General features: G+C 45.8%; 1 protein-coding gene across 3 annotated transcripts in view; it reads left to right on the forward strand.

Moving 5' to 3' along the window:
- The window catches only part of CDK17 (cyclin dependent kinase 17), a 497,468-nt gene that overhangs the window by 367,268 nt on the left and 102,596 nt on the right, over window positions 1–27,604 (forward strand). For all 3 annotated transcript variants that reach the window (XM_085653837.1, XM_085653835.1, XM_085653836.1), the window contains 2 exons: window positions 2,312–2,406; window positions 18,205–18,267. In XM_085653837.1, the coding sequence (XP_085509963.1) occupies window positions 2,312–2,406; window positions 18,205–18,267 (158 nt within the window). The remainder of the gene's footprint in view (window positions 1–2,311; window positions 2,407–18,204; window positions 18,268–27,604) is intronic.

The following is a 27,604-nucleotide window of genomic DNA, read 5'->3' on the forward strand; positions in this document are numbered from 1 at the left end:
TGTGCAATGAGTATGCTTTTAGAAACCTTAAGTTGGCTATCTGAGTGCATATCTTTTAACCTTGTTGACTACATACCTGGGGGTGTTCCATACCTTTCGGTAAGCACAGCATTTCTTCAAATGACCTCTGGTTTGCTGGGAATTTGGCATAGCCCTGGTTACCGCTACATGATTGGTTTTAGGATTTAATATAAAGATTCTTTCTGCTGGCGGAGCTGAAAAAAAGTCTCCCTTTGCTGCAATTCTCAGATGTTTCTTTAAGAAATCCCCCTTCACTATTGTTTTTCTTAAAGCCTCGAGACATCTTTAAGTGACATGGTAGAACTTCGGGGAGGTGCATATTTCTGCAAGCTTATTTTTAAAGTCACTCTTAACAGTACAGACAGGCAGCTTCTCTTACCCTTCTCCATCTTCACATCACCAAGCAGCTATATGCATCTCCTCCTTCTTCCAAAGCAAGCCGGTTTGTCCTCTCTTGAACAGATTCAAAAGCGTTTCACTCTTTCTACTACTTGATTTGTAGCTGTTCTACTGAATGACTCAAACATGGGGGCCTTCCCTGCGCTGTGCGGCTCCAGTGGTTGCTATGCCCCCAAGCACAATATGTGACTGTCAGTTCCTTGTGCACCTGCTGCCTACTGGCCCTCTTCTGACACTGGCCCAACAGAGAAAAAGCAGCTTTTGTCACTGTTAACAGCCCCTCCTGCTGCCCTCCAATCGTTGTTTCTAGGATCCAGTCCCTAGTGGTACCTGGGTTCTGGACATCCTGGAACAAGATATCCACTGAGGTTCAAATATCTGTTGTTTGTCATGAAAGTCCAAATTCCTTACATAACTCCAAAGCATTGTGGCCATCTTGCATCCCCGCTAGGCCTCACCCAGGATAACTTTCGGACACTTCTAATGTCCCAAATCTTTATTGCGCGTTAAGTTCCAAACCAGAACCCACTTTAAAACATTGAAAAATCTTTAATAGAACAGTACCTGCTCACTGTTTCATAAGCATCCACGTTTTATCCTTTAATTCAAATTATTACTAGACCCGCAAGGAGACAGTGTTGTTTACCGTCCAGTCGTAAGCACATTCTTGTAACTGCATAAGATATTTTTGATGATTTGGTGGTAAGTGTGGCTAGAATATGTATCCCTGCAGAGGAAGGTAGACTGTAATGCTGCATGCAAGTTGTCTGTGTGATGCCTATCTGCACCCAAGATGACGCCGTGTGTTTCTGGCTTGCTAAGGTGCTCTCTCTTTGTTTGGTTAATTCTTTTGACAGTTTCATACCTGTGCATATGTATGCAACAAAGACAAAATCGCTGTTAATGGTTTCTATACCAATGCTAAAAAAACAGTAGGTAGTGTATGTTCGTACGCAAGGGTTGAGTGTCCTGTCCATGGCTTGTGCGCGAGGTTGGACAAAGGGGGAGGTCCCTTCGAGTGTTTTGCCCATTATGAGTGGCACCGTTTTATTAGAGGCTTTCAGTTTGCATCCCAGTTTTACCTTTACCATTCCTATAGACTGTTGCTCTTATGTTCCATATTTTTACTATAGCATTTGCCCTACTCTGTGGAGCACTATAGTTGTCTTCCTGTTCGTCTTGGGGGCCGAGCTGTACGACGTTTCAGGCAGTAAACTGAAGGTTTTGAATGTATGTACGAATTGGGCAGTACTGTGTGGGAATTATTTGGTCACATTAGCCCACAGCTAATGTGACCCTCTTTAGAAGGTAGGAATTTCCTATGAATGCATGTAGATGTAATTGCAAAAGAACAGTAAGAAATGGCTTAAGGCCCCATCACTCATTTTACAGTAATTCCTGTTGGGCCAGTATGTCTCGTTATCAGCTCCAGTGCAATGACGAAGTCTGCCGGTTTACCTCAAGGCCAGTAAGTTTCACCAGAAGCATCTGGCTGCTAAAAGCCATCCAAATCACCCGTTGGCCTCTGTGGGAGAATGATGAGTAACCCAGTGAATCTGACCAGTAGTTACCAATTCTTCCACTTGTCCCTCATTCCTCAGGAGAATCTCAGGGTTCCTCCTATAATTCTGTTTCCCCCGAGGATCACTGGCACCCACCGTAGAGGCAACTCTGGGACATAGAGTTCCCTTAACACAATCCAGGAAGCTCATAATTAAACCGTACTGTGTATATGGGTACCATATGTCAACACTGCTTTCTTTAAGGTTAAGTCATAGCTTGTACATACCCCATAAGAATTATAAATCTACTTTTTGAATGTTTCCTAGATTTGTGATGTGCCATTTTCGTTTCAAAACGACCTGTTTACTGTTACTTTTCTGCTTTGCAGTGTCGTTGCTAAAGGATCTGAAACATGCAAATATCGTTACATTGCATGACATTATTCACACAGAGAAATCGTTGACTCTGGTATTTGAATATTTGGTAAGTATTTCATTTATATATTTAGTTAATTGCATTTTTTTTGGGCCCCATATGCCACGTTAGAGTTTGTAAGCATGTGATGAATCAAATAAAACATTTATTATGTCATTTTAATGAAGTCTTTTACTTCCACCTGGTTTAAAAATCTATTATACTGCATTTATAATTACAAGCATACTTGTGATACTCAGTCTTCTGGAATGCAGCAGCAATTGACCAGTCAATATCCTGCCATATTGTAGAGCTTTGTACAGCACTTATAAGATTCGCAGGTTACGTATGTTATTGTGAGGTTTCCTGTTGGTGAGTGTGTGCAATGGAGCAATGTAGGCAGTACATTAAGGTCATAGCCAAGGAAGAATGGCTAACAGTTGAATCTGGTTGTATCTTTAGTCATTTGGAGTGTATCAGTTTAAAGATTTTTAAACTGTTATGTGATTAAAAATTGTGTTTTGATTGTGCCCAAATAGTCCAAAGAGAAGCAACTTGGTCAAAGAAAAGATCACACCCAAATTGCTCTTAATTTAAATACTCAACAGGATATAACAGCATGTTGTATTTGTAAATATCTTCTGGGGTTTAAAGGTATGCTTGATGTGGGAGTTGAATGGTTCCTAATCCTTTATGCGCCTGCGTTTCCATCAGAAAATCCTCAATTTGATGCACCTGAGCATTAGGTGTGAGCAGCATTATTTTGCAAAAGATGGGACTTTAAAATGATCCTGGAGATTTGTACAGACGTTATAGTTAATTAGGATGTTGTTTCCGGATGTAAAAATGGTCCAAATAAGAGACTTTTTATGGGGTTTACAAATTAAAAATAATCTGGGATCTGCTGATTAACTTGTTTTATCTAGTATATGGATTTACATGATTGTCGAAATTTAAATCCAGTATTTCACCTGTGGCAACTGGTTGTGTGAGTCTAGTCATGGAATGGTAAAATGCTCCCATGATTTCTTTTTTTCCAATACTTTATGAGAACCAGGCTTGTACTTGTACCAGGCAATTGGATATTGTATTTAATAGTGGTTGTGTGTGGCTTAATGCAAAATTAGGCCTCCTTAAAATTGTAGAAAATAAATTCTCGTACAAATTATCAATCCCCAAATCTACCCCAGCCTAATTTCTCACAATGAATTTGGCCTACGCTTCATAGAAAACGAGCCAAGCTTGGCACATATTCTCTCATGGCATAAAGTATGCATTACTCCTGAACTAAGCTTATCCCGCAAAATTGTATTTGTATAATGGAGGATTGCCTTAAATTGAGTAATTCAGCACTACTCCATTGTTGGCATATGTGAAGAACTCTCTTAAAGATCTTTGGTTAAGAAAATGTTTTGATGCCCCATTAAACATGAACATCTGTGATTAAGTAAGATTAAGAAGATTCTTTTTGCATATAGGGAGCGAGAGAGAATTATGTTATCTTTAAATATAGTCACCATCTCTCGATGTGTCCCACTCTCAACAACCTTGGCTATTGAGCCCTAGTTTAGCTGGATAGAGAACCCGGAGTTAAGATTTTACCTTACCTTTTAAGATTATGTACGTTTCATTACCTTGTGGCTTTTCCTCAAACAGGGTCTTGGTTGGATTCACTCCCGTGTTGCCTATGTGAGGGCATTTCGACTCAATTTGCCTCAACTTTATGCTTTTTTGTACACTGTACCGCACTTTTAGAGACCATTATTTGAATAGTTTTTTATGGGCTAGGAATTTTAGATCTCATAAGGAAGGGCTGTAGTATATTCAGCTCCTAGACTCCCCTGTTTCATGCCTTGCAGTTTTACATTTTAGGGTCTCTGCTTTAAAATTAAGGAAGATGTACGCTAATTGACCATGACTGAGCCTTACGTTTTGTACAAATTAGTTTTATTACAATAATCAAATTTCCGTTTTAGAGGCATATAAATAGTTATGCTACAATAGAGGTTTTTGGATAACGTTGCCATGTTTCTCTGTTATCTGTTTGCTGGGGGCTTTTTGGGTGACTTCCGTTTAGTATTGACTTTTTAATCTTTAACTTTTAATTGTGAATTGATGATTAATTTTTGTACGATGAACGTATATTTTATGTATGCTTTAATGGTCATTAATTTGATCGAATAGAGGTTGGAACTTTGACATTTCCTCCATTGCATTTATACAAGGGTTGAATTGTCTAAATTTAAACTCATTTTTGCTGTCCACTTTAATTTCTTTACTTTTCCTTTCAATTCTACTTCAAGGTGTTTAAATCCTAATTCGTGGTGTTATGGCCTTTTCTCCTACTCCCATTCATAGTGGTGTTCAATATCCCTAATAAGGCAATCTGTTATTGAATGTTTCCAGGATAGCTTTTGGGTGGTCTTCAGCATGGAGTGGTACTCTGTGCTTGATGAAGTTACACAGGAGGTGGAGGCTGTGGCAGTGGAGTACTTGTCCTGTTGGATCTTTCAGTTGCCTTAAACAAAGTCAAGCACACCTCGTTCTGCATAGACTGTCCCAGTTTGGGGTTTCAGAGAAGCTAGTCAAATGGTTTTAGTCCTTCCTTACTGGCCCTTATATTTTTCTCCGTCCTACCACACAGCTTCGATTTGCAAAGATCAGCTGGGGTGTCCTACCAGGATCCAACCTCTTCCCCTTTCTGAATCCAAGTTGTTGGAGTGGCGCACCACCAAGGTATAAACAAAGTTGTTTTGACAATGAGTCGCAAAGTCTTATAGTTGGTAATCAAATAGTGTCTTTAATTTGGAAAATGTTTGACATTTTAGGTGATTGTCAGCCAACGCGTTTCGTTCAAAGATGAAAGCTGCTTCCTGCTCCGTCCAGTGGCAACACCACTGGACGGAGCAGGAAGCAGCTTTTCTTTGATCTACAAGACCACGAGCCCTTATCAAGGAGGCCCGGACTGGCAAGCAACATTGCGCACAAGACAACACTCTCTCATGCCCTGAAGAAGTTCATCTTTGAACGAAACGCGTTGGCTGACAATCACCTAAAATGTCAAACATTTTCCAAATTAAAGACACTATTTGATTACCAACTATAAGACTTTGCGACTCATTGTCAAAACAACTTTGTTTATACCTTGGTGGTGCGCCACTCCAACAACTTGGATTCAGTATTTCTCTGCTCAGCAGTTAGCACCAAACAACGGCAGGTGCTGGAAGTGGCTAACGCACACCTTCTCCATACGAATTACGGACCTTCACACTAAGGGTACACATCAGGATAGTGCGGTCACTGTGTCCGCCGTTGTCTGCAACCATATACCACTCTTCCCCTTTCTGTTTGACATCTGCATGATGCCTTTGGCCTCACTTTCACATGGAAGTGTAATCAAATTCAGTATGTACGCAATGAAACATGGCTGATCTTCAAAATGTTCAGAACCCATCACGATCCGGCAAGAGGGTCGGAGTTGAGAAAGTTAACACCTTGCCTTACTATCATCAGGTGGTAGGTATCGACCCACTTATTAAAAGTGAATCTCCCAAAATCTGAGCAGCTCTTGAAAAATACAGTACCACATGGAACTAGACCCTCTAAATGGTGTTGACGGGCCTGTGTCCTACTTCAGGGAACGAGGAGGGAAATCTGGGCCTGATTGTTAAATGGAAAACTGAATCTTGAAAAATAGATTGCTACTGTATTTCCTTATCAAAATGCTACCTTATTTATTACCTTGTTTTAACTTCACCTATCCATGTGAGCTTGGTAAATGCCATAGCCCTCTGTTGACTAGACTATGGAAACAGCATCTATCTTGTTCTTCATGACAAAACCTTGCCTCTCCTTCAAAAGGTGAAGACTGTGCGGGTCCCATTGTTAGAAGACTTGCATAAATTTGATTGTGTATTATCTGCTTTGAACGCCTTATAATTGTTTTCCATATTTAAGGGAGTTCTGTTCAAATACATTGTGTTTATACTGGGAAAAGGTGAAATTTTTATTACGCCAGTGTAATTTCTGGATTTTTGCGTTACACTTACTGCACGAAATTACCAAAATTATGCCATTACATCACACTGCCTAATTTAAAGTCTGTTTGTGAAAAAGTTCTACTGCAAGAGCACCTGTACAATGCAAATCAGCAGAACACGAGCAGCTGTTGATCATAGCACTTGTATTTTTTCGCCTTTTTAAATGCAAAATGTGTCCTCTTGTTTAGAATGGACAAAAATATTAATTTCACGCTGAATCATAGCACTAAATGCCAGATTTACATTTTACGTAATTTTGCTTAAGTTTAAGGAAATCATATGTGATGACTCAGAGGAAATTATGCAAATTTGACACAACCCTAGTTAATATGCTTTCTTCGCTCATGCATATCCCTTCTAGGCATCCAAATGTTAGGGATACAAACCCACATATCCACTTAGATCATCACGTTTGGGGTTTCTTTCTATAACCCTGTGAAAGTATGTGAGAATCTGAGGTAGGTCCTTTTCGTTGAGAAGCTTGGATTTTGCTGTCTGACGAACTACTTCCTTCATTTCTGGACTTCAGGAAAATGTTAAAACATTGACGCAATAGGAACATTATGCGTGATGAATTTGTTTAAGCCATGAAGTGTCAATATTTGACCGCTTTATAAAAAATAAATAACATTAAAATGGCCAAACGACTAAGCAGATGTCACAGGTCAAATAATTGTTTCTTGAGCCTTGCCAAGAACCAATTACGTATTCTCTGACCCTCTGTATAATGATGCCCCTATCTGCATAAGTGATATCCAAGTGCTTAATGCTCTTACTGCTGTTCATTAAGTTATCTTGACAGGAATTAGTACGTTTACCACAGCTCCAATCAACATTACAAAATATTTTAGGAACAGAGATGTTAAATTAGTGGTTCTGGACCACTTGCAATGACCTTGAAATAGCATGGTTATAACAGTAGGTTGAGACCGGAAAGACTTGAGTGAGTTCAAGGGCGGATGTAATATTCCAATGCTCCTACATATTTGATGTCTATATATAACAAACACCTTGGTTCATGGATTTCAGCATGCAGATGGGGAATGCCCTCTTTACAGAATAATAGAATGACCAATTATGAATCTATTCTTCAATGTAAATACATAGTTAATGTCTGTGGGTACACGCTCCAGGAAAGAGTAGCTAGAGTAGGTTGGTACTCTACTCCGCGATGTGGCAACATATCTCGGCATTTGGGTTTCGGTTTACTTTACTGGGCCCTGAGGTCTCTATTGACGATTCAGCTAGTCTTACTTTATTCAGCCTTAAAACGATGCTAAGACGAAACATGTGTTATCTGTCTTCTAATGTACCAAATGCAAGCATTGCTGGATCATTGAACTCTCACCAATAAAAACGGACCTGATTACATTAGCAAACCTTCAAAAGACTTTGTATTGCTCTGGGTGCATTTATTTAGTCTTTCAGTCACTGAACAATTACTGTAATATCAATAATTGCGCTGCCTTTGTAATCGCTCTTCACATCAATGGAGTATTTATCAAGGAGAGTCTCATGGTTTCAAGTTTGTGACTAGTGAAACAAAGTTAAGATTTCTTGTCCAATCCACTATTCATGTAAAAGTACACAAAGTTATGTGCATTATAGATTGTTGAATGTGTTTTATGAATGTATTCATACACTTCCATTTGAAAGCTGCCAGGTTTCACACACTCTTGATTTTCCACCTAAAGGGCTCATACAAAGTCGTGTCAGAATCTGAATTCAGACCCAAAGAGGAGTTTGCACCTGAATCAGGACTCCAAGATGTGCGGAATTCATACAAGCAAAAACACTGAGTTTTGCACCACAGAATGGGATGAAACACATAGTATTACTACATTATGTTCAATTCCAAGGTGCAGAACTAATGCCAACCACTGAATTATCTAATTGATCAAAACTTATTGAATAACCCATGGTTGACCAATGAAAACTTTAAGAAAGGCCAAATACAACTTGGATCTGGGTCTAGCAAGATTCGCTTCTTGTAAAAAACATACTTCTAAAAATATTAAACAACCTTATACGGGAGATTTATTTAGGCATTTCCAGGTCCCTTACCTTTCTACATCATTTTGTCGCCTATGACACCAAATGTGCAGCTGTTTTTTGCACACCAACAAGATATAGAAATCTAAGACCTACCAATTAGTTGGGGATAACATTGTTTTTCTAAGCTGGCTGGAACACGGACAGTAGCAATCCCACCCACAATTGTGCAATTGTTATATGTCTTGCCAGTACTATCTTTACTAGTGCACAATATTGAATTCCTTAATCTCCTGGCATTGAATTGAGAGGGTATCACTACAAAGTGGCAAGATAAGATAATTACAATTAGCTTTTTAGGAGTTTCTGGTGTTGAATATAGCCTGGAATAAAGGCATAAAGTGATAGGCTGGGTTTTCTAAAAGACGGAGACAGTTGAGAAAATTAAATGATAGCAGAAAAATAAAGTTTATATATATATATATATAAACAAGAGAGCTGCTGAATTGTATTCTCACAATAAGATGTTGATATCTATGATACATTGGTGTCTGTTCAATAACATATTTACATTTGATGGTATACTATTCCAACAACTACAAGGAGTAGCAATGGGAGCATGCTTCTCCCCCAGTTACGCGTGTCTTCACGTGGGCTGGTGGGAGGAGCATGTGCTATGTAAAGAACACAGGGAAATTTGGAGTAGACATGTGATACGATGGTGGCGTTACATTGACGACATCTTTGTTATTTGGCATGGCACCCATGAGGAGGCTGAGGACTTTGTTAGTAAAATCAATGTTAATTCTAGAAATTTGAAATTTACGGCTAACATTGATAACTCTGTCTGCAATTTTCTAGACATAAAAGTGTATATCAACAACAATTGCATTGAAACATGTCTTTACCGCAAGCCCTCAGCAGGTAACCGCATATTACATGCCAATTGTTTCCATCCTGCACACACCATCACTAGTCTTCCCTACGGCGAATACATACGTATTCGCCGTGCTTGTAGTAACCCCTGTGATCTGATCCACCATCAAGATGAGGCCACCTCCAGGTTTATCGAAAGAGGGTACAATCCAGGGAATCTAAAATCAGCAAAAGATAAGGATAATAGCAAAGATAGAGCATCCCTTTTTAGTAATACTGTCCATGCATTCGAAGGATGACTCTGAACCCAATAAAGTAACTTGCAGGTTAATTACCGCTTACAGCAAGCAGGCCAACAAAATCAAGTCAATTATAAGTAAACAATGGCCAATTATTCTAACCAATGCAACATTGAAGCAGGTACTTCCTTTCAGGCCCACTATCACTTTTCGCAAAGCTCATTCTATGTACAATGATTTAGTGAGAACTAGCCCTGAATTAACATCTAAAAGCAGTTGGTTGTCTCCAAAAATGGGATTTTACAAGTGCAGTTCTTGCCGCGCTTGTAAATTTGGGCATAACACCACTAGCTATACCACTGCTTTCTCTGCGAAAAGTTACCCAATAAAAGGGCATTTCACCTGCCGAACTGAATACGCAGTCTACATGTTGCAATGCACATGTGGACTAAGATACATCGGTAGCACTAAGCTACCTGTGCATATGCGTATTCTACAGCACTTACGGGCCATAGTTAACTCCGATCCCACATATCCGGTGGCCAGACACTTCAAAATAGAACATGCCAACAATCTTAAATGCCTGCAATACTGTGTCCTTGCATCTGAAAGAAACACGTTAGTTAGATTCTTCACCTTAGAATATCCCCAGGCGTCAGACTGGATCCGGAAGATTTTTCGTCAGCAATACCCCTTGCGCGTCGCTAGGCGTCGTCTGTGGCTCCGCGTCCGTCGTCGGCGTCGTGCGCCGGAATGACGTCGTCGGAGTAATTAGACGCCGCCCTCGCGCGCTGACGTCAGTTCTTCTTTTTTCCGCGCCAGTAAGCGCAGATCCGGGAGAGCTACCCCTTTAGTCACTTTTTGACTAACTTTTTCGATCCTTCTTGATCTTGTCTCGACTCCGGTGCCGGTAGGATGCCTGGTTTTAAAGCCTGTGCTGACTGTAGCCGCTTGATGTCGGTTACGGACCATCACCGCCGGTGCCTTTACTGCTTGGGCCTCGACCACGACGCGGAGTCGTGTTCGGACTGCAAGGCCCTGACCTCGAAGGCTAGACGGGAGCGGTCCCGTAAGCTTCTTGAGATTCGCCACTCGGCTCCGCGCCCCTCTCGATCCCGGTCCAGGAGGAGGTCCAAGGATCGGTCGCGGAGCCGCAGCCGACGTCATCATCGGTCGTCGGGATCCAAGTCTTCGGGTAAGTCGAAGCACTCCAAGAAGTCCAAGAGGCGACACCGCTCTTCGGACTCCCCTCGCCGGTCGCGCGACTCGGCCGAGGGTCAGGGTGGTTCACCCCCGCGGCTCCGGCGGAGCCGCAGGCGCCGCGCAAGTCCCCATACCCACCGGTCCCTGGGACTGACGCGACGCCGGCGGAAGTCAGTGCCTTCCTCTCGGCCATGAGGAACCTGGCTCCGCCGTCGACGCCCGCTGGCGCGCCTTCGGGCCCCGCGGACCCGACTGGGCAACCTTGCCTGCCGGTGGCTCCGGCCCCGGCGCCGTTGACGGCTCCGGCCTCGACGCCGCAAGCGCCCGAGGGACCCGTTCCCGAGTCCCCGCCGACGCCGGTCGACCTCGTCACGCCTCTCCGCCGGCGTCGACGCCGGTACCACCTCCGACGCCGACTCCGCTCGGCGTCGAGCCCCGGTTCAATCCCACTCCGGGCCCGGCGCCGATACGGCGTCGATGAACGCCGCGTTCGGCGCCGCTGGAGACACATTTTGTCTATCGCCCGGCTCCGATCCTTCCTCCTGCATACCAGGAATCGGATGATGGGGACAACTGGGAGGGATCCGAGGATCCTATGGCCGTTCAGGCTCAACTGTCACAGGACTGGGCAGATGAACTGGGGGAGGCCAGTGGCCTGGATACCTCTCCAGACACTGGATTCATCTCTCCTCCGACTGTGGCTTCGGAGGAGGGTGCTGCTTTCTCTGTGGTGCTGCGCAAGGCGGCCGCTTGCCCTTGGGCTCGAGCTGCCTGCCGTGGCTGTGAGGACGAACGTCCTCACTGAGGTGCTTCAGTCTGCAGCAAGCTCCACTGAGCCTCTGCTGCCATTCAATGAGGCCCTCACTGACGTTCTGCAGGGCACCTGGTCCAAGACCTCCACAGTTCCGCATCCGCCTCAAAGCCTTCCTAGTCCGAGCTTTCAGGCCCATTCCACGCCAGTGGGCGGCAGAGTTCGCCATCACCTGCTCCACTGGCGGTCCATCACATCGGACAGGTGGGTGCTGCAAATCGTCCGAAGGGGCTACTCCCTCCCCTTCGAGACGACCCCTCCAGCCATGCCACCGCAGCACCACCGTATCTCGGGGGATCATTTGAATCTTCTCCACGAGGAAGTTTCGGCCCTCTTGGCCAAGGGGGCCGTCGAGCTCGTTCCGAGCCCAGAAGTAGGTCGTGGTCGTTATTCCCACTACTTTCTGGTTCCCAAGAAGGGCAAAGGGGGCCTACGCCCTATCTTGGACCTCCGGAACGTCAATGCCTTCCTCCGGAAGGAAAGGTTCAAGATGTTAACTTTGGTTCAGGTTCTAGCTGCCCTAGACCCTGGAGACTGGATGGTAGCGTTGGACTTGCAGGACGCATATTTCCACATCCCCGTCCTGCCGGCCCACCGGCGTTACCTGCGGTTCACGGTGGGCCAAGAGCACTTTCAGTTTACCGTGCTCCCCTTCGGCCTCACCAGTGCCCCTCGGGTGTTCACGAAAGTGATGGCGGTGGTCGCAGCTCATCAGCGCAGATCAGGGGTTCCAGTCTTCCCCTATCTCGACGACTGGTTGTTGAAGGCGGGCTCGCCCCAGACAGTCGTCTCCCACCTCCAGACTACGGTGGATCTCCTGCATTTGCTGGGATTTTCCATCAACGTGCCGAAGTCACACTTGAGTCCCTCTCAGAAGCTCCTCTTCACCGGAGCGGTTCTCGATTCGGCGCAGTTCCGGGTCTATCCGCCGGAACAGCGGGGCCGGGATATTCAGGCCCTGATTCCCATCTTTCGTCCTCTATCCTGGGTTTCGGTCAGGCTAGTGTTGCGGCTTCTGGGGCTGATGGCCTCCTGCATCCTACTAGTGCATCACGCCAGGCGGCGCATGCGGGCTCTGCAGTGGGACCTGAAGTTTCAGTGGGCCCAGCATCACGGCAACCTGTCCGACCATGTCTTGATCTCGGAGGGCACTGCACAGCAGTTGCAGTGGTGGCTCACGGACCGCGATTGGGTCAAGGGCAAGAGCCTCTCCCTTCCCCAACCGGAGCATGTCGTAGTGACGGATGCGTCCCTCCTGGGATGGGGTGGCCATATGGCAGAGGCGGAGATCAGAGGCCTCTGGTCTCCGGCGGAGTCTCGTCTCCACATCAACCTGTTGGGGTTGAGAGTGATCCGACTTGCACTGAAAGCCTTCCTTCCCTCTGTCAGGGGAAGTGTCGTGCATGTGTTCACGGACAACACCACCGCCATGTGGTATTGCAACAAACAGGGCGGGGTGGGGTCGTGGACCCTTTGTCAGGAGGCTCTGCGCCTCTGGACGTGGCTGGAACACCAGGGCGTCACCCTAGTGGTTCAACATCTGGCGGGCTCTCTGAACGCCAGAGCAGACGAACTCAGCCGCCGGTGCATGATGGATCACGAATGGCGTCTGAACTCCGAAGTGGCGCAAGGTCTCTTTCAGCAGTGGGGAGAGCCTTGGTTAGATCTATTCGCCACCGAAGAGAACGCGCAATGTCAGCAGTTCTGCGCTTTGGAATTCCCAAGGCGGCACTCGCTCGGCGACGCTTTTCGTCACGAGTGGAGTTGCGGTCTGTTGTACGCCTTTCCGCCTATACCACTTCTGCCCAGAGTGCTGAAGAAGATCAGGCACGACCGGGCCCAAGTCATCTTGGTGGCTCCGGATTGGGCACGAAGGTACTGGTATCCCGAGCTACTCAGTATGTTGACCGATCCTCCGATGCGTCTGCCCCTTCGGGAGGATCTTCTGTCGCAGCAGCAGGGGATGGTCCTCCACCCGAACCTGTCCAGCCTCCACCTCCATGCGTGGAGATTGAGCAGCGGCAGTTGATGCCATTTGACTTGCCTCCTGAAGTCTGTGATATCATTCTGGCAGCCAGGCGTCCCTCCACAAAGACGGTATACGCCTGCCGGTGGAACAAATTTGTGGCATGGTGCACAGCAAAGGCTGTGGATCCCCTTTCCGCCCCTCTTTCTGAGGTTCTACTGTTTCTTCTTTCTTTGGCCCGGCAGGGCTCTGCCCTGGGCACCCTGAAAGGTTATCTTGCTGCCATCTCTGCCTTCTTGCGGCTTCCTGATCAGCCTTCTCTTTTCAAGTCCCCTGTAGTTACACGCTTTCTAAAAGGCATTACTCACACGTTCCCTCCTGTCCCCTTTGTAATGCCTCAGTGGGACTTGAATCTTGTTCTCACATTTCTCATGTGTGCTCCCTTTGAGCCTCTTCATAATTGTCCTCTTCGTCTGCTGACGCTTAAGACTGCTTTTCTGGTAGCCATCACCTCGGCTAGACGGGTGAGTGAGCTCCAGGCTTTATCTTCAAAGCCTCCTTCTCTCTCTGTTCATCCGGACAAGGTTGTCCTTCGGCCTCGTCCCTCCTTTCTTCCGAAAGTGGTGACTCCATTTCATCTTGGGCAGTCTGTCACCTTGCCCACCTTCTTTCCGCCTCCGCATCCTTCCAAAGAGGAAGAGAGGCTCCACCGTCTGGACCCAAAACGTGCGCTCTCCTTTTATTTGGACCGCACAAAGCAGTTCCGGGTGGACGACCAACTTTTCGTTGGATACGTGGGTGCTAAGAAGGGGAAAGCTGTGCACAAACGGACCATCTCTCGGTGGGTCGTTTTGTGCATCAAAAATTGTTTCTCCTTGGCAAAAAAGGACCCTCCTGTTGGGCTGCGCGCCCATTCTACTCGGACCACAGCGGCTACTACTGCTTTGGGACGGGGTGTCCCTTTGCAGGACATCTGTCAGGCGGCGACGTGGGCTTCGCTACACACGTTTGCCAGACATTATTGCCTTGACAGCCAAGTCCGGAGGGATGGCTTCTTTGGCCGTTCTGTCCTCCAGGACTTTCTGGTGTGATCTTGGTTCGCAGACCCACCACCGGGGATGGTATTGCTTGGGTATCTATTCTAAGGTGAGGAATCTAACTAACGTGTTTCTTTCAGATGAACAAGTTACTTACCTTCGGTAACGATGTATCTGTAAGAAACATTAGTTAGTTAGATTCCTCACCGACCCACCCATCCTCCCCGTTCTGCGAACTGACATCTAGGGTTAAGGTTATCCTTTTCAGGCCCCTAGATTTTATTTTTGGCACCAGTGTCGGTCTTTGCATGGCTCCGCGTTCCTGGCGCGGAAAGCTATGTACAAGAACTGACGTCAGCGCGCGAGGGCGGCGTCTAAGTACTCCGACGACGTCATTCCGGCTCACGACGCCGACGACGGACGCGGAGCCGCAGACGACGCCTAGCGACGCGCAAGGGGTATTGCTGACGAAAAATCTTCCGGATCCAGTCTGACGCCTGGGGATATTCTAAGGTGAGGAATCTAACTAACTAATGTTTCTTACAGATACATCGTTACCGAAGGTAAGTAACTTGTTCTTCAGTTACAAACAATAAGAGAGGAGGAAATCGTGAAAAACGATTGCGTCAACTGGAATCACGTTACATCATAGACCTAGACACGAAATATCCTCAAGGTCTGAACACGGGTGAAGATATGCATAATTTTCTTGAATGATTTTCTGGCCATAATATGAACTGCGGGGCACTATAATTGCCTGATATCTCTACCATCTGCTGTACAGTAAGTCTGGGGTTCTTTCACGGATCTTTATCAAATGCTAGATTCTGTGAAGCTAATGATCCATTATTAAGATGCTGCAGGCTTTCCTTGGTAATAATGTTCAAGCTTCACACTCACAACATTGTTACCAATATTCTAAATAAAGTGTTAGGTCTTTTTTAAGGGGGATCCCTCAGGAATGTATTAGCCTTAGGCTTACTTTCCCAGCACTTAGGACATTTATTAAAAAGTCCATCAAAGTAAAGATTTTGGGATAAGGTATTTCAATAGGCTGATAGTAAGCATGTGTTTTAATAAAGAATTATTTTTTAGATCAAATTTTCACTGCACTTTGGCACTTAGCAATGTAAATGCACGGCATCGTAATCATGTTACACGTTTTTACGCATACAAGTTCAAACAAAGAAAATTAGCATAACAAGATTTTTACCGAGAGTGGTATCAATGATGATATTTGCAATTCGCATTTTTTCATTTTCTCATTAATGTGTGACTTGTATATTTGTAAAGCGTTAAAAGAATAACGGAAATATCGTTTTGTACTTACACTAATGAAGTTCTATCTTTATGAATATATTGTGAAATTTTAGCTAGCACTATGCTACGTAAGATATTAAAGCTGTTTTAAAAAAAAGACATTGTATCCAAAATGTTGAAACAGTGTTTGTAAGTATCTCTTCAGTTTTCATGATAATGCCACATCAGTGTAATCAGGTGTTGGTGGTTTTGTTCCTTTAAATTCACTGCTATACACGTAACGCGGTCATGTGAGCAAGGGCCAAGAGGCTCGAAACGCGTCATGAACTGTGCACATATCGTTGATTAATAAAGAAGATTTTTTCAGCATTGGCGATTGAAGTTGTCCGTTCCTGTTGTTGTGCGCCACTGCACATTTGGAGAGTTCTTTCGAATATATATATATATATATATATATATATATATATATATATATATATATATATATATATATACATACACACAATAAAAGCAAAATGTAAAATAAATGTTTTTTTAAATGCATTTGGAAATGTGAAGCACTTTGAACCAGGGCTAAAAATTAGGGTGATATCCTTTTGTGGAAGCAGCAAACAGAATTTAGTATGTACCCCTAGTGGGCTGTATTAAAGCATTGGTATGCACTGACAAAGATGCATTCACAAGTGGCGAAAAAAGACAGTGATGTGCTACAGTCTAACATATTGCTTCACCTTTTTTTAATACAACCAAAATTTTAAGAACTTCACAATTCCCCTCAATATTTCGATTTGTATATATTTATTCTTTGCAAAATAAAATCTTTCATAATTCCTTTCTTTATAATGTATAGTTATTTCTGTATTTGTGTATTGTTTTCGGGTTCAAATTGTATCAGTTGCTTAGGATGGGGTCCCTAGCCACTGGAACCAACCTGAACCCGATTGTCGAAGCCTAATTAGGCTCGAACCAGTCCTGGGTTTCTTGTGTCCGGGTTAGAGATGACCTAGCTTGCAGTTAGGCTGAACTGTTTCTACTGGCTGATTTGCACATGGCTGGGTCATAACACATGAAGTTAATACAATACAATAGCAACACTCACAAACAAAACTGCCCTCACATCTTCAGCACAAATAGGAACTGACACAGTCTGTTAAGTCTCCCCAAAGACACGGCATGCATGCACGCACAGTCTGATGTGAGACATATATTGTTAGCTTGTAGTGGACCCACCCATTGCTAACCATTGGCTGGCTCTATTGTCCCCCTTATTTGTTTGCCTTTTTTTGTCAGCTTCCATGGACTTCCCTTTCTCTTCTGGTGTTTGTCCCTCCCCTAAAGCATAGGCTCATTACTTGTTTTTTCTTTTAGCTTAAGCAGCCTACAATAATGTATGTGTTTTCTGGCTTTGTCCCTTTTGTGCTTTGTGTTCCTCTTTCTCACCTGCATATTTCTCTCCTCGCCCTTCCTCTCTCAGTTGCCATCTTGTTTCCTATACGCCCACCCACCTTCTGCAGTCATTCTTGCTTCCCCCAACCCCATCCCTTCCTCCTCACCTCTCTGTTTGCTTCGCCATCCCTGCCTAACCACCTTCCATTGTCCATGTATTTCCCCATCCCTGCATGCTCACCTTTACATATGCTTCCCCATCCTTGCAAGGCCCACACTACATTGTCTGTGTGCTTCCCTTACCGCCCACCCGCCCCCCATTGTCCATCTGCTTCCACACCAATCTGTCCTCCATTGTCCCTGTGCTTAGCCGACCGCCCTCCCGCCTCGCATGATCTGTGCTTCTCCACCCACTCTCTGTTATCCCTGTTCCTCCTGGCCTGCCCAATCTCATTTGTCCTTGTGCTCGCTCGCCCACCCGTGTTGTCCATGGGCTCCCCGCCCACCCTCCATTGTCCATCTGTGCGACCGCCATCCCACCCTCCTTTGGCTGTGTGCTCGCCTGCCCACCATCCATTGTCCGTATTCTCTAACACCTACCCAAAGGTGCCATGACAAATTACCGAATCTCCCCGTGCCCAAGGACAGCGCCTGGATACCCTCATGGGTAATGAGCAGCACTATATAAATCTACAAACTTTAACTTTTATCTAATACTATGTTTTTAACATCCACAAAAAATAGTTATAGATGATAGATATAGGTGATAGATGTTAGCTCCTGTATGTAAATCCTGGCTGGATAGTCTGTCTCTATTTTATTCAGGTTTTAATTTGCATTGGCATTCACGTTTTACAGCAGCAGATGATGATGCATGTGTGCTAAATTGCAACATTCGGCAGCATGTTGTGATAATGTATAAAATAAATGAATAAAACAGCTTATGCTTGCAACTGTGCCTACTGTTTGTGTGGTGGCGTTCTCGGGAGCTCTGTGGTTGAACTCATGCCTAAAGTTATTCAGCATTTCACAAAATAGTTGCATTTTGTTCTGACAGGACAAAGACCTAAAGCAATACATGGACGACTGCGGAAACATCATGAGTATACACAATGTGAAGGTACGTCATCTTAAATCTTGTTTTTAAATAACATTTATTCCTAGCTTCTCTGGACTGAAGCAGTCTTTGAAGAGGATTCAGCAACACCGCCGTGTAATGTTTCTTCTTAAAATAAAGTGAAATGCCCTGCATCGCTTTCAGTGACGTTGCTTTATCATTTATGAAAAAATGTCCTTCCTCATTGACCTTGAGTTGAGATCTGTGTTGGTGCACGCTTTGAAGTAAATAGTGCTGCTTACATTTAGAACTGAAAGCTGATCTAGCCATGTATGTCTTTAGACATGAATCCCTATTGATAATTGTATCCAAGTTTGATTTTCTGTATAATTCAACCTTCCAAATTATTTTCTTACTTAAATAGTTATAAAAGATGGAAAGAAAAGGGAGCTAACAAAGGGAATTCAGGAGTGCCTCTGGAGGTACAAGCTAGATATTTTGCTGACATATCACTACATTTACACTTCTGGGTTAATTCAGCAAATGTATTATTCTCAAAGTGCCAGCGTATCCAAGTGATGTCGGTCATTTTCAAAGTCTAAAGATTGTTCCACAGCTTCATACCTAAGTTTTTTTATGCCTTTGCAGAGATAAAAATGCTCTGGACATACGCTACCGTAGTCTGAGGAGATTTTCTCATATCAACTCTGAGGGCAATCTGGGGCCGTATTACCGTAAGTGCCCTGGGGGTGCAACGGGCGTTTGCACCCGCTTTGCGTCTTACCAGGGCACTTTGGTATTACTGAAGGGGGGTCAGACGCTTGCGCGTCCCCTTTAGTAATACCGATAGCGCTTTGCATAGGGGCATGCCCTATGCAAATGAGGGAATTCCTACGCCTCTGTGCCTGCGCCATATTACAGATGCAGGCGCAGAGGCAAGGAAGCTCTCAGGAGATGCACTGACAATGCGCCATCTAAAAGGTGTCATACTGTCAGTGCGCCCCCTGATGGCAGTCTTCTGGAGGGGGAGAAAGGGGGTCCTATGGACCACCCAGACATCCCTTTGCAAGAGCATTTCTAATCCCCTTTAAAAGTCAGGCCGGTTGCCGCCTGCATTGTGAAAACACGGAGCGGCTGCTCAGTGTTTTCACATGAATGCGCTGCCCTGGGGGCAGGGCTAGTTTGCGGCTCCCCTGGGGGCAGCATTTACATCACAATACGCTGCATTGTCATTGTTTGCGATGGGTGCATCTTTAAAGGGGGGCCCGGCGCAAACAATGATAATGTGAAATACGGCCCGATCAGTTGAGATATTATCTTGCACTCAGATTTTTGCATTGTTCCAGATGACCACTTTTTGCCCAGTACTTATCTTAGGGCCAGTGCTCTTAGTGATAACATCTAGGTCCTTTATGGATCTTGCCCTTGTACTTTATGACCAGGTTCTAGGCTTCCCAAAAAGACCCCCATTACTGAAGTATAAGGGCAGAGCACTACAGCTACCAGGCTTTCCTTATCCAAGGCCTGTTGCTCTCTGGCACCACAATAACAGAGTTCCAGGTCTCCAGCAACAGGCAAGAGGTCCCAATGTTCCCATTGTTTGTGTAAGAGGAACATTAGCTATAAATCCACCGTGGAACCTAGCATGCAAGAAAATGCTTCTGCTTGCTTGCTGTTTGAGTAAGCTCCCTATTGATGTTTATAAATAGTAGGTCACAATTTCTAATTTTATTAAAAAAAACTAAATCACTCATCATGGTCGGTGAGAATTAGTTTTCTTTAAGTGAAATAATATTGTTTCCACCCAACCTGGCACCCATTTATATTCAAATACAAGAACAGAGGGGGGACAAGGAGCTAATTAGAAAGAGGTCCTGAACCAATGCTCCTAAAAGTAGTACATGATCACAATGGATGGTATCAGTTCCTTCAAACAAAGGGAAATACAGCAAGCAGATAAGCTGTAAATTATAAGGATTGTCTCCATAGGATAAGTGAGTATGCAGTGAGGAGAGAAAGTGCTCCTATGTATGGTACGTGGTGCCCTCACACACCCTTGCGAGTGTATAGCATCATCATTGGGCAAAATTGCTCCTCGTGGGGGTGGCGCTGCAGTCCCTCAAGGGCCCTGTTTAGGGGCTCTCTGGCGGAGATCTTTACAGGAGTTGCCGCATTTGTGTGAGGGTATGTGGGTTGGGGAGTGATAGTGAGTGCAAGTTAAAATGAGCCAAGAGGGCCTAATTAGTTTAATCAGAGGTCCCCTGGTTCAGAGTAAAAAATTCACGGGGAAGGAGATGCACCGTAGTGCCACTTAGAGAGGGGAAACAAAACTAAATAGAGTCCCGCTTCTCTCAACCCGTGTAGTGTGTATCTAGAGTGTTTTAGAAAAGGGTCGACATGTTTCGCGCTGTGAAGTGGTCCCTAGTGGATCCCAGAGCGCTTCATCAGGACCATATAAAAAACTGAGAATAGGGAATCAGTGAGAGACACCCTATATTCCCATGTATAACCTTTAGCCAGGTGCGTTTGACAATTAATGTCTTGGGACACGTTATTATACGTAGGTCCTGTCCAAAGCCCTCCCCGAACCGAAGATGGACTCCGTCAGCCGTGCCGCGGAGTGAGGTAGAGGTCCTTCCTCACGTAACGGGAAACCTACCCGTCCTGCAGTGCCGCCGGTGACATGTATATTCTTCAACATTGTAGGAAACCTGTCATGATAATGCATCTTCTGACTTTCCATATCTAATGTATGCATTCTCTACTTTGAAGCATAGTTCAAAATATAATTCCTGTTAAAGTAATCCTGAGCCCTGTTGGTACCAAAGTTGATGTTCTTCAGAGTCATTGGATTGTCAATCTCGGGTTAATAAAATTTGAGTTGGGGGTTAATGGCAACGTCAAACTGCATTTGCAAGTACTGTGTAAAAACAAGCTAGTGTAGTAATAATAATAATCATTATTATATCAATGCAGTGTGCTTGAAGCTCGACTACTGTCTTTAGCATTCCTGTCTCGCCTTCTTGCGTTTACAAACAATCGCAACAGTCACCAGAAGGCACAACAAAAGGAAGAAAGCCTTCATAAGAGTCTTGTGGGGGTAGGGGAAATAGTCCCAAGAGATTTCGAGTCACACCTGCCTGCTAATATAACTTGCAGTAAACGTTCCATTTGATCTGGAGGACCAACCTCTGATTTTAGGAGCCAAAACCAGTAGGTGGGCAAGATCAGATGGGGACTTGGAGGTGGAGATTTTTGTTGTGCCTTAGTTGGGAGTGCCCAAACCTATCTGGCAAGTGGTATAGGAAAAGACCGAGATGAGCAGCGTGGGAACAATTTTGTAATTCTGTCTTGAATGTGACTTTACAGGGTTTTTTTTGCCCTAGAAGCATATCCATGAAAGAGGAGCTCTTGCAGGGATAGGCAGTCATCAGCAATAATTAGCTTGTTTTATTTTTTAATGTGGACGGTCTTTCTTTCCTCACACTCGCAGCAGAGAGCTGACTAGAACAGAAGTGAGTGCATTCCAGTTGAAAGATTACCATTTTCCTTTTTCCAGCACTTTCGGAGAGATTTATCACCAGCTCTGACTTGAATCTCTGAGACCAGAACGCTGGTCCATGAGCTAGTTATGATGGCTTTTTGCTTCCACCCTACAGGTGCTTAGGTTTCAATGTACCAAGCCTGCTTATCTCTATAGAAAGTTTCTTCTGTGACAGGAATGTGAAGAATAACGTGGAACAGAAATAATCTATGGCCTGCCTGAAAGAAAATGAGTGGACTAGTTACAATTGGATATTGCTCCTTTGCACTCCTTTGAAATGTTTCCTCAGTGCCAGAAGAGTGCAGAAGGTCCTGTAAATAAAAAGAACTGCTGCTGCTGAGAAATGTTCTAAAACCGGTCTTGTGCTGGCTCAGTGGACTAATGTGTCCACTCCATGGGTCAGTGTTTGACAAACAAGTTACTTACCTTCGGCAACCCCTTATTTGGTAGAGACTCTAGCTGCAGATTTCTTACCTTAGAATTATTCCCAAGCGTCTGACTTGACCTGGAAAATTTCCATTAACAGTATCCCTGCTTGCCAGCAGGTGCCGCAGTTCGGGTCCGTGTGTCGTTGTTGGCGTCGTCTGCAATTGAAGAGATATTTGTGTTGTGTACATAAGCGCCACCTAGACTCACTATTGTCAGTTCGTTTTCGCAACTTTCCTCGAGAGAAACCTATAGCCATGACGTTATCAGACCACTAGTGTGGAAAACTTAGGGCCCTGAAAGGGGCAAACCCTGTCCCTAGAAATCTGTTAGCAGAGCAGGATTGATGGGTGGGTCAGTGAGGAATATTTTCTAGATAGTCTCTACCACACAAGGCGTTACTGAAGGTTAGTAACTTGTTCATCTGATAGAGACTTCTACCCACAGATTCCTTACGTTAGACTAAATACCCAAGCAATACCTCCTCAGAGGCGGGTCTGCGGACCAATTTCACAAGAGGAAGTCCTGCAGGACCGACCAGGCAAAATGCCCATCCCTACGGACCTGAATCTCCAGGCAGTAGTGTTCAGTAAATGTGTGCAAGGAAGCCCACGTAGCCGCCTGACAGAGGCAAGGACCAGAACTCTGTGTGCTAACACAGTGGTGACGGCTATAGCACTGGTGGAATGAGCATGTAAACCCTCCGAGGGTTGTTTCGTAGCCAAGTGTAGAAGATCTTTATACAGAGCACGATCCATCGGAAGATGGTCCGCTTCTGCATGGCTCGACCTTTTTTCACTCGTGACATACCCCACAAAGAATTGGCCATCCACCCATAACTCATGTGCAATCACGGTAGAATGACAATACTCTTTTTGGGTCCAGACGGTGAAGTCGCCCCTCTTCTTGGAGGCATGAGGTGGAGCGTAAAAAGTAGGCAGAGTGATGATGGTTTGGCCTGCGTAAAATGGAGTGACCACTTTTGGAAGAAAGGACGCTCTCGTACGAAGCACCAGTTTGTCTGGGTAGATGTTCAGGTAAGGAGGCTTTGATACACAAAAAGATGAAGGACTATGTGTTCAAGATCGCTGTGATCAAAGGTAAGGGAAAATACCCAGGAGTTTTAAAACTGCCCTCACACACAGTAAACTGTGTCATACCAATATAGAAAAGGTTACACGGGCATTTCAGCATGTACACAACATTGGTGGAATTGCAATTGGTATGCCTACGTTGCTCCCATGGATGGTCGAGTCCAATGTCCACTGTCTTAGTGTTGGCAGTGAGGTGGCAGACATCTCATCCCCCACATCTCGTGTGTCCCGTGACTGGTGGAAGTGTCCATACACCTTCAGTCTCTGTGGTCAGATGTGGTCTAATGGGAGTCATTCTGGGTCTGGTGTGGAGATCATCCCAAAATATTTGTTGGGAACATTCATTGTGAAGGGTACCTACCCTCTCCCCTTGGATCAAGAAGGTTGGGTTAGTACCCATGGGATCTTTCCTATGCGAGTCCTGATGAAAGGCATGGTATTATTTCTTGCTGGCTGAAACATGTCGACTTTTTTTTTGCAGATTGGAGGGGTAGGTGACTCAATATAGCCTCCCATACCACCATCCACTGGTCTCTCAATTTACCTTTTTACTCTGGACAGGGAATCCATGATTAAAGGGGGATTGAGGATTTCCCGTGTCCACTTTTAAACTACTATCTCTGCACCTATGTTCACTTGTGATACCATTTTGTCTGTATCATTTTTTTGTGTTGTGTTGTCTTCCCCCTCCCTATTGCTCCACCTCCAGCGTTGGCTTGCGCAGAGGTGTGTTAGCAGCCCTATGATGAGGCATGACACAGTTTACTGTGTGTGAGGGCAGTTTTGATCACAGCGATCTGCAACACATAGTCCCTCTTCTTTTGTGTGTGTAACGTTGCTACTGGAGGTCGAAGTGGGACTCTGTCTCCTCCCACCCCTTATCTTTTGTGTGTGGGAAGGAGGCTTGGATGACCAGGCCTGAAGCTCACTGACTCTCCGGGCAAATTTCATTGCAACGAGGAAGGCCATCTTTGTGGTAAGAATCCTAGGAGGACAATTGTGTAAGGGCTCAAGCAGAGCACAAAACAGGAATGTGAGGACCAGATTAAGTTTCCACTGAGGCATAACAAAGGGAGAAGGAGGAAACATATATTGCAAACCTTTAAAAAACCTGTGTGTAGTAGGGGATTGGAAAAGGGAAGGCTGGTCAGGCAACAGCAGAAAAGTAGATATTGCAGAAAGATGTCCATTAACAGTGCCCAGAGCAGAGCCCTGCTGGGCAAGGGCAAGAACAAACAGAAGAATCTGAGATAGGGGAGCAGAAAGAAGGCCAACTTGTTTCGCTACACATGTCCCACAAATTTCGCCCGACGGCAGGCATTCACTGTCTTGGTGGAGGGGACGCCTGGCTGCCAGAAAAACATTACAGACTTTAGGCAGAATGTCAAAAGCTGTCAACTGTCGCTTCTCCATCTCTGTGCAGGAAGGCAGAGGGTTGACAGGTTGGGGTGGAGAACTCTTCCCTGCTGCTGCAACAGAAGATTCTCCAAAAGGGGCTGCCTGATCCGAGGACCAATGGCCATGCTCAACAGCCCCGGATACCAGATGCTCTGTGCCTAATCCGCCACCACAAGGATGACTTGGCCCTGGTCATTCCTGAACTTCTTGAGAATTCTGGACAGGAGTGATATGGGCGGAAAAGCATACAGGAGGGCTGAGCTCCACTCGAGACAAAATGCGAGTGAGAGCTGCCTTGGAAACCCCAGCATGCAGAACTGCTGACATTGCGCGTTCTCATTATTGGCGAACAGATCTAACCAAGGCTCTCCCCCCTGCTAAAAGAGGCCTTGCACCACCTCCAAATGGAGATGCGATCTGTGATCTGCTGGGCATCTTCGGCTGAGTTTTTCCTCTCTGGGTTCAGAGAACCCGCCAGATGTTGAGCCACCAGGGATATGCCCTGCTGTTCCAGCCATGTCCAGAAACGCAGGGCCTCTTGACAAAGGGTCCACAACTCCAAACTGATTTGTTTGTTGCAGTACCACATAGCGGTGGTGTTCTCCGTGAACTCCTGCACTGGCCTTCCCTGGATGGGGGCAGAAAGGCTTTCAATGCCAATCGAATTGCTCAGAGCTCCAACAGGTTGATGTGGAGTTCGGGTTCCACCAGAGACCAGAGTCCTCTCATCTCTAACTGTTCCAGATGGCCCCCCTATCCCAGGTGTGCACATCTGTCACTACTGTGAGATCTGGTTGGGGAAGGGAGAGGAGTCTGCCTCTGACCCAATCGTGGTTTGTTAACCACCACTGCAGATCCTTCACAGTTCCCTCAGAGGTCTGGACCATGTCAGAGAGAATCCCCTGGTGCTGCACCCACTGGAACTTCAGGTCCCACTGCAGAGCATGCATATGCCAATGGGCATGTGTCACCAGCAGGATACAGAAGGCCATGAGGCCCAGCAACCTCAGAGTCATTCTCACCGAAATCAAGAACAGAGGCTGAAACATCGGTATCATAACCTGAATAGCCTGTTCTTGCTGTTCAGGAGAATAGGCCCAAAACTTCACTGTATCCAGAACAGCTCCGATGAAAGAGAGCGTCTGATAGGGAGTCAAATATGAACCCCCCGAATGCAGGAGGCCTGCTGTAGTCTGAGGTGGGAGACACCAACCTGGGGCGAGCCCGCCTTTGACAGCCTGTCTTTGAGATAGAGAAACACTGGCACCTCTGATCTGCGCAGATGAGCTGGAACCACTGCCATCACCTTGGTGAACACACAAGGGGCGCTGTAGAAGCCTTAAGGGAGCACAGTGACTGAAAGTGCATGTGGCTCACCGTGAACAGAAGGTAACGTCTGTGGGTAGGCAGGACGGGAATATGGAAATATGCATCCTGCAAGTCCAATGCTACCATCCAGTCTCCTGGGTCCAGGCCAAACAGGACCTGAACAGGAGTGAGCAATTTGAACTTCTCCTTCTTGAGAAAGAAGTTGAGAGAGTGCAGGTCTAAGGTAGGACAAAGGCCTCTGTCCTTCTCGGGCACCGGAAAGTAGTGGTAATAGCAACCAAAACCTATTTCTGGCCTCTGCACCCTCTCTGTGGCTCGTTAGGCCAAATGAGCATGCATTTCTTGGCGTTGAAGAGATAGTTGGTCCTCCATCAGCCTATCGTAAGTAGGTAGCATTGGGGGGGGTGGGGGGGGGTGGGGGGGAGGGGGGGGAGTCTCGAAGGAATGGAGTAGCTCCTTCAGGAAATCTGCAAAACCCACCTGTCCAATGTTGTGGACTGCCAGTGACAAAGATTATGGCGAATCCTGCCGCCCACTGGATGCCCATGATGGTAAGCGGGTAGACTAGGAGGGCTTGGAGGCTGCGGCTGAAGGGGGGTTGTTTGACTGACCCGACCGCTGGCCACCCGACCCACTGGGCCGGTAGGAGCTGCTCCTTAAGCCATGCAGAGGCTGGTAAGCTTTCATGCGTGGTGGCTGAACGAGTAAGGGCGCGGCTGTAAACCCCTTCCTTTTCCACGAAAGGTGAATTGAGGGTGATGAGGGCCCAAGGACCTGGCTGAAGCACCCTGCTGTCCTAGAAGTGCTTCAGCACTGAATCAGCCGTGCCTCCGAAGAGATGGGAGCCCATCAAAGGGCATGTCCATGAGTGATAACTGGACATTCCCAGAAAAGCCTGTAGTCCTCAATTATGCATGGCGTCTCAGAGCCACTGTCGACAAAACCGCTCTGCCTAGTGAGTCAGAGGTGTCTGGTCCACAGCAGATGGTGAACATAGCTATGTCTCTCCCATTGGCAACATCCTGGTTGAGCACAGCCAGGTCCTCCTTCGGAACTGGTGGCATCATCTGCACAACCGTATCCCACAGAGCGTGGGAGTAGCTGCCCAAAAGACATGCTGTGTTCACCAACCCCAGTTCCAAGCTGGCAGAAGAAAACATCTTCCTGCCGAAAAAGTCCAGCCTTTTGGATTCCCCGGTCCGAAGATTCTGTAGGAAATGCACCAGGATTTACTTGTGAGGTACAGGCTTAGACCACCAAGCTCTACAGGGAGGGGTTTTGGGTAATGAAGTTTGGGTTCCCGGGAGCGGGCTGTGGCGGAGGGAAATAGTCCTGTTCACAGGAGCCCCTGTGCTGGGCTTGGACCAAGCCCCAAGCAGGATATCAGTAAGTGCTTCGTGTCGGGAACAATACCGACTGAAACACTTCTGTCAAGACACTAGTCTTGACTGCCACCAAGGGCAAACTAAGGTCCAGGAACTCCGCAACCCTCCGCACCACTATTTCAAATGAAGCTCCCTCCTCCATAGCCATGGTAGGGGAGGAAAACATACCAGCATCTGAAGAGGTGTCCGGTCCGCTGGCTTCACCCATATGCTCACACCAGTGC

Source organism: Triturus cristatus, chromosome 4_1 (assembly GCF_964204655.1).
Source record: "Triturus cristatus chromosome 4_1, aTriCri1.1, whole genome shotgun sequence".
Lineage (NCBI taxonomy): Eukaryota > Metazoa > Chordata > Amphibia > Caudata > Salamandridae > Triturus > Triturus cristatus.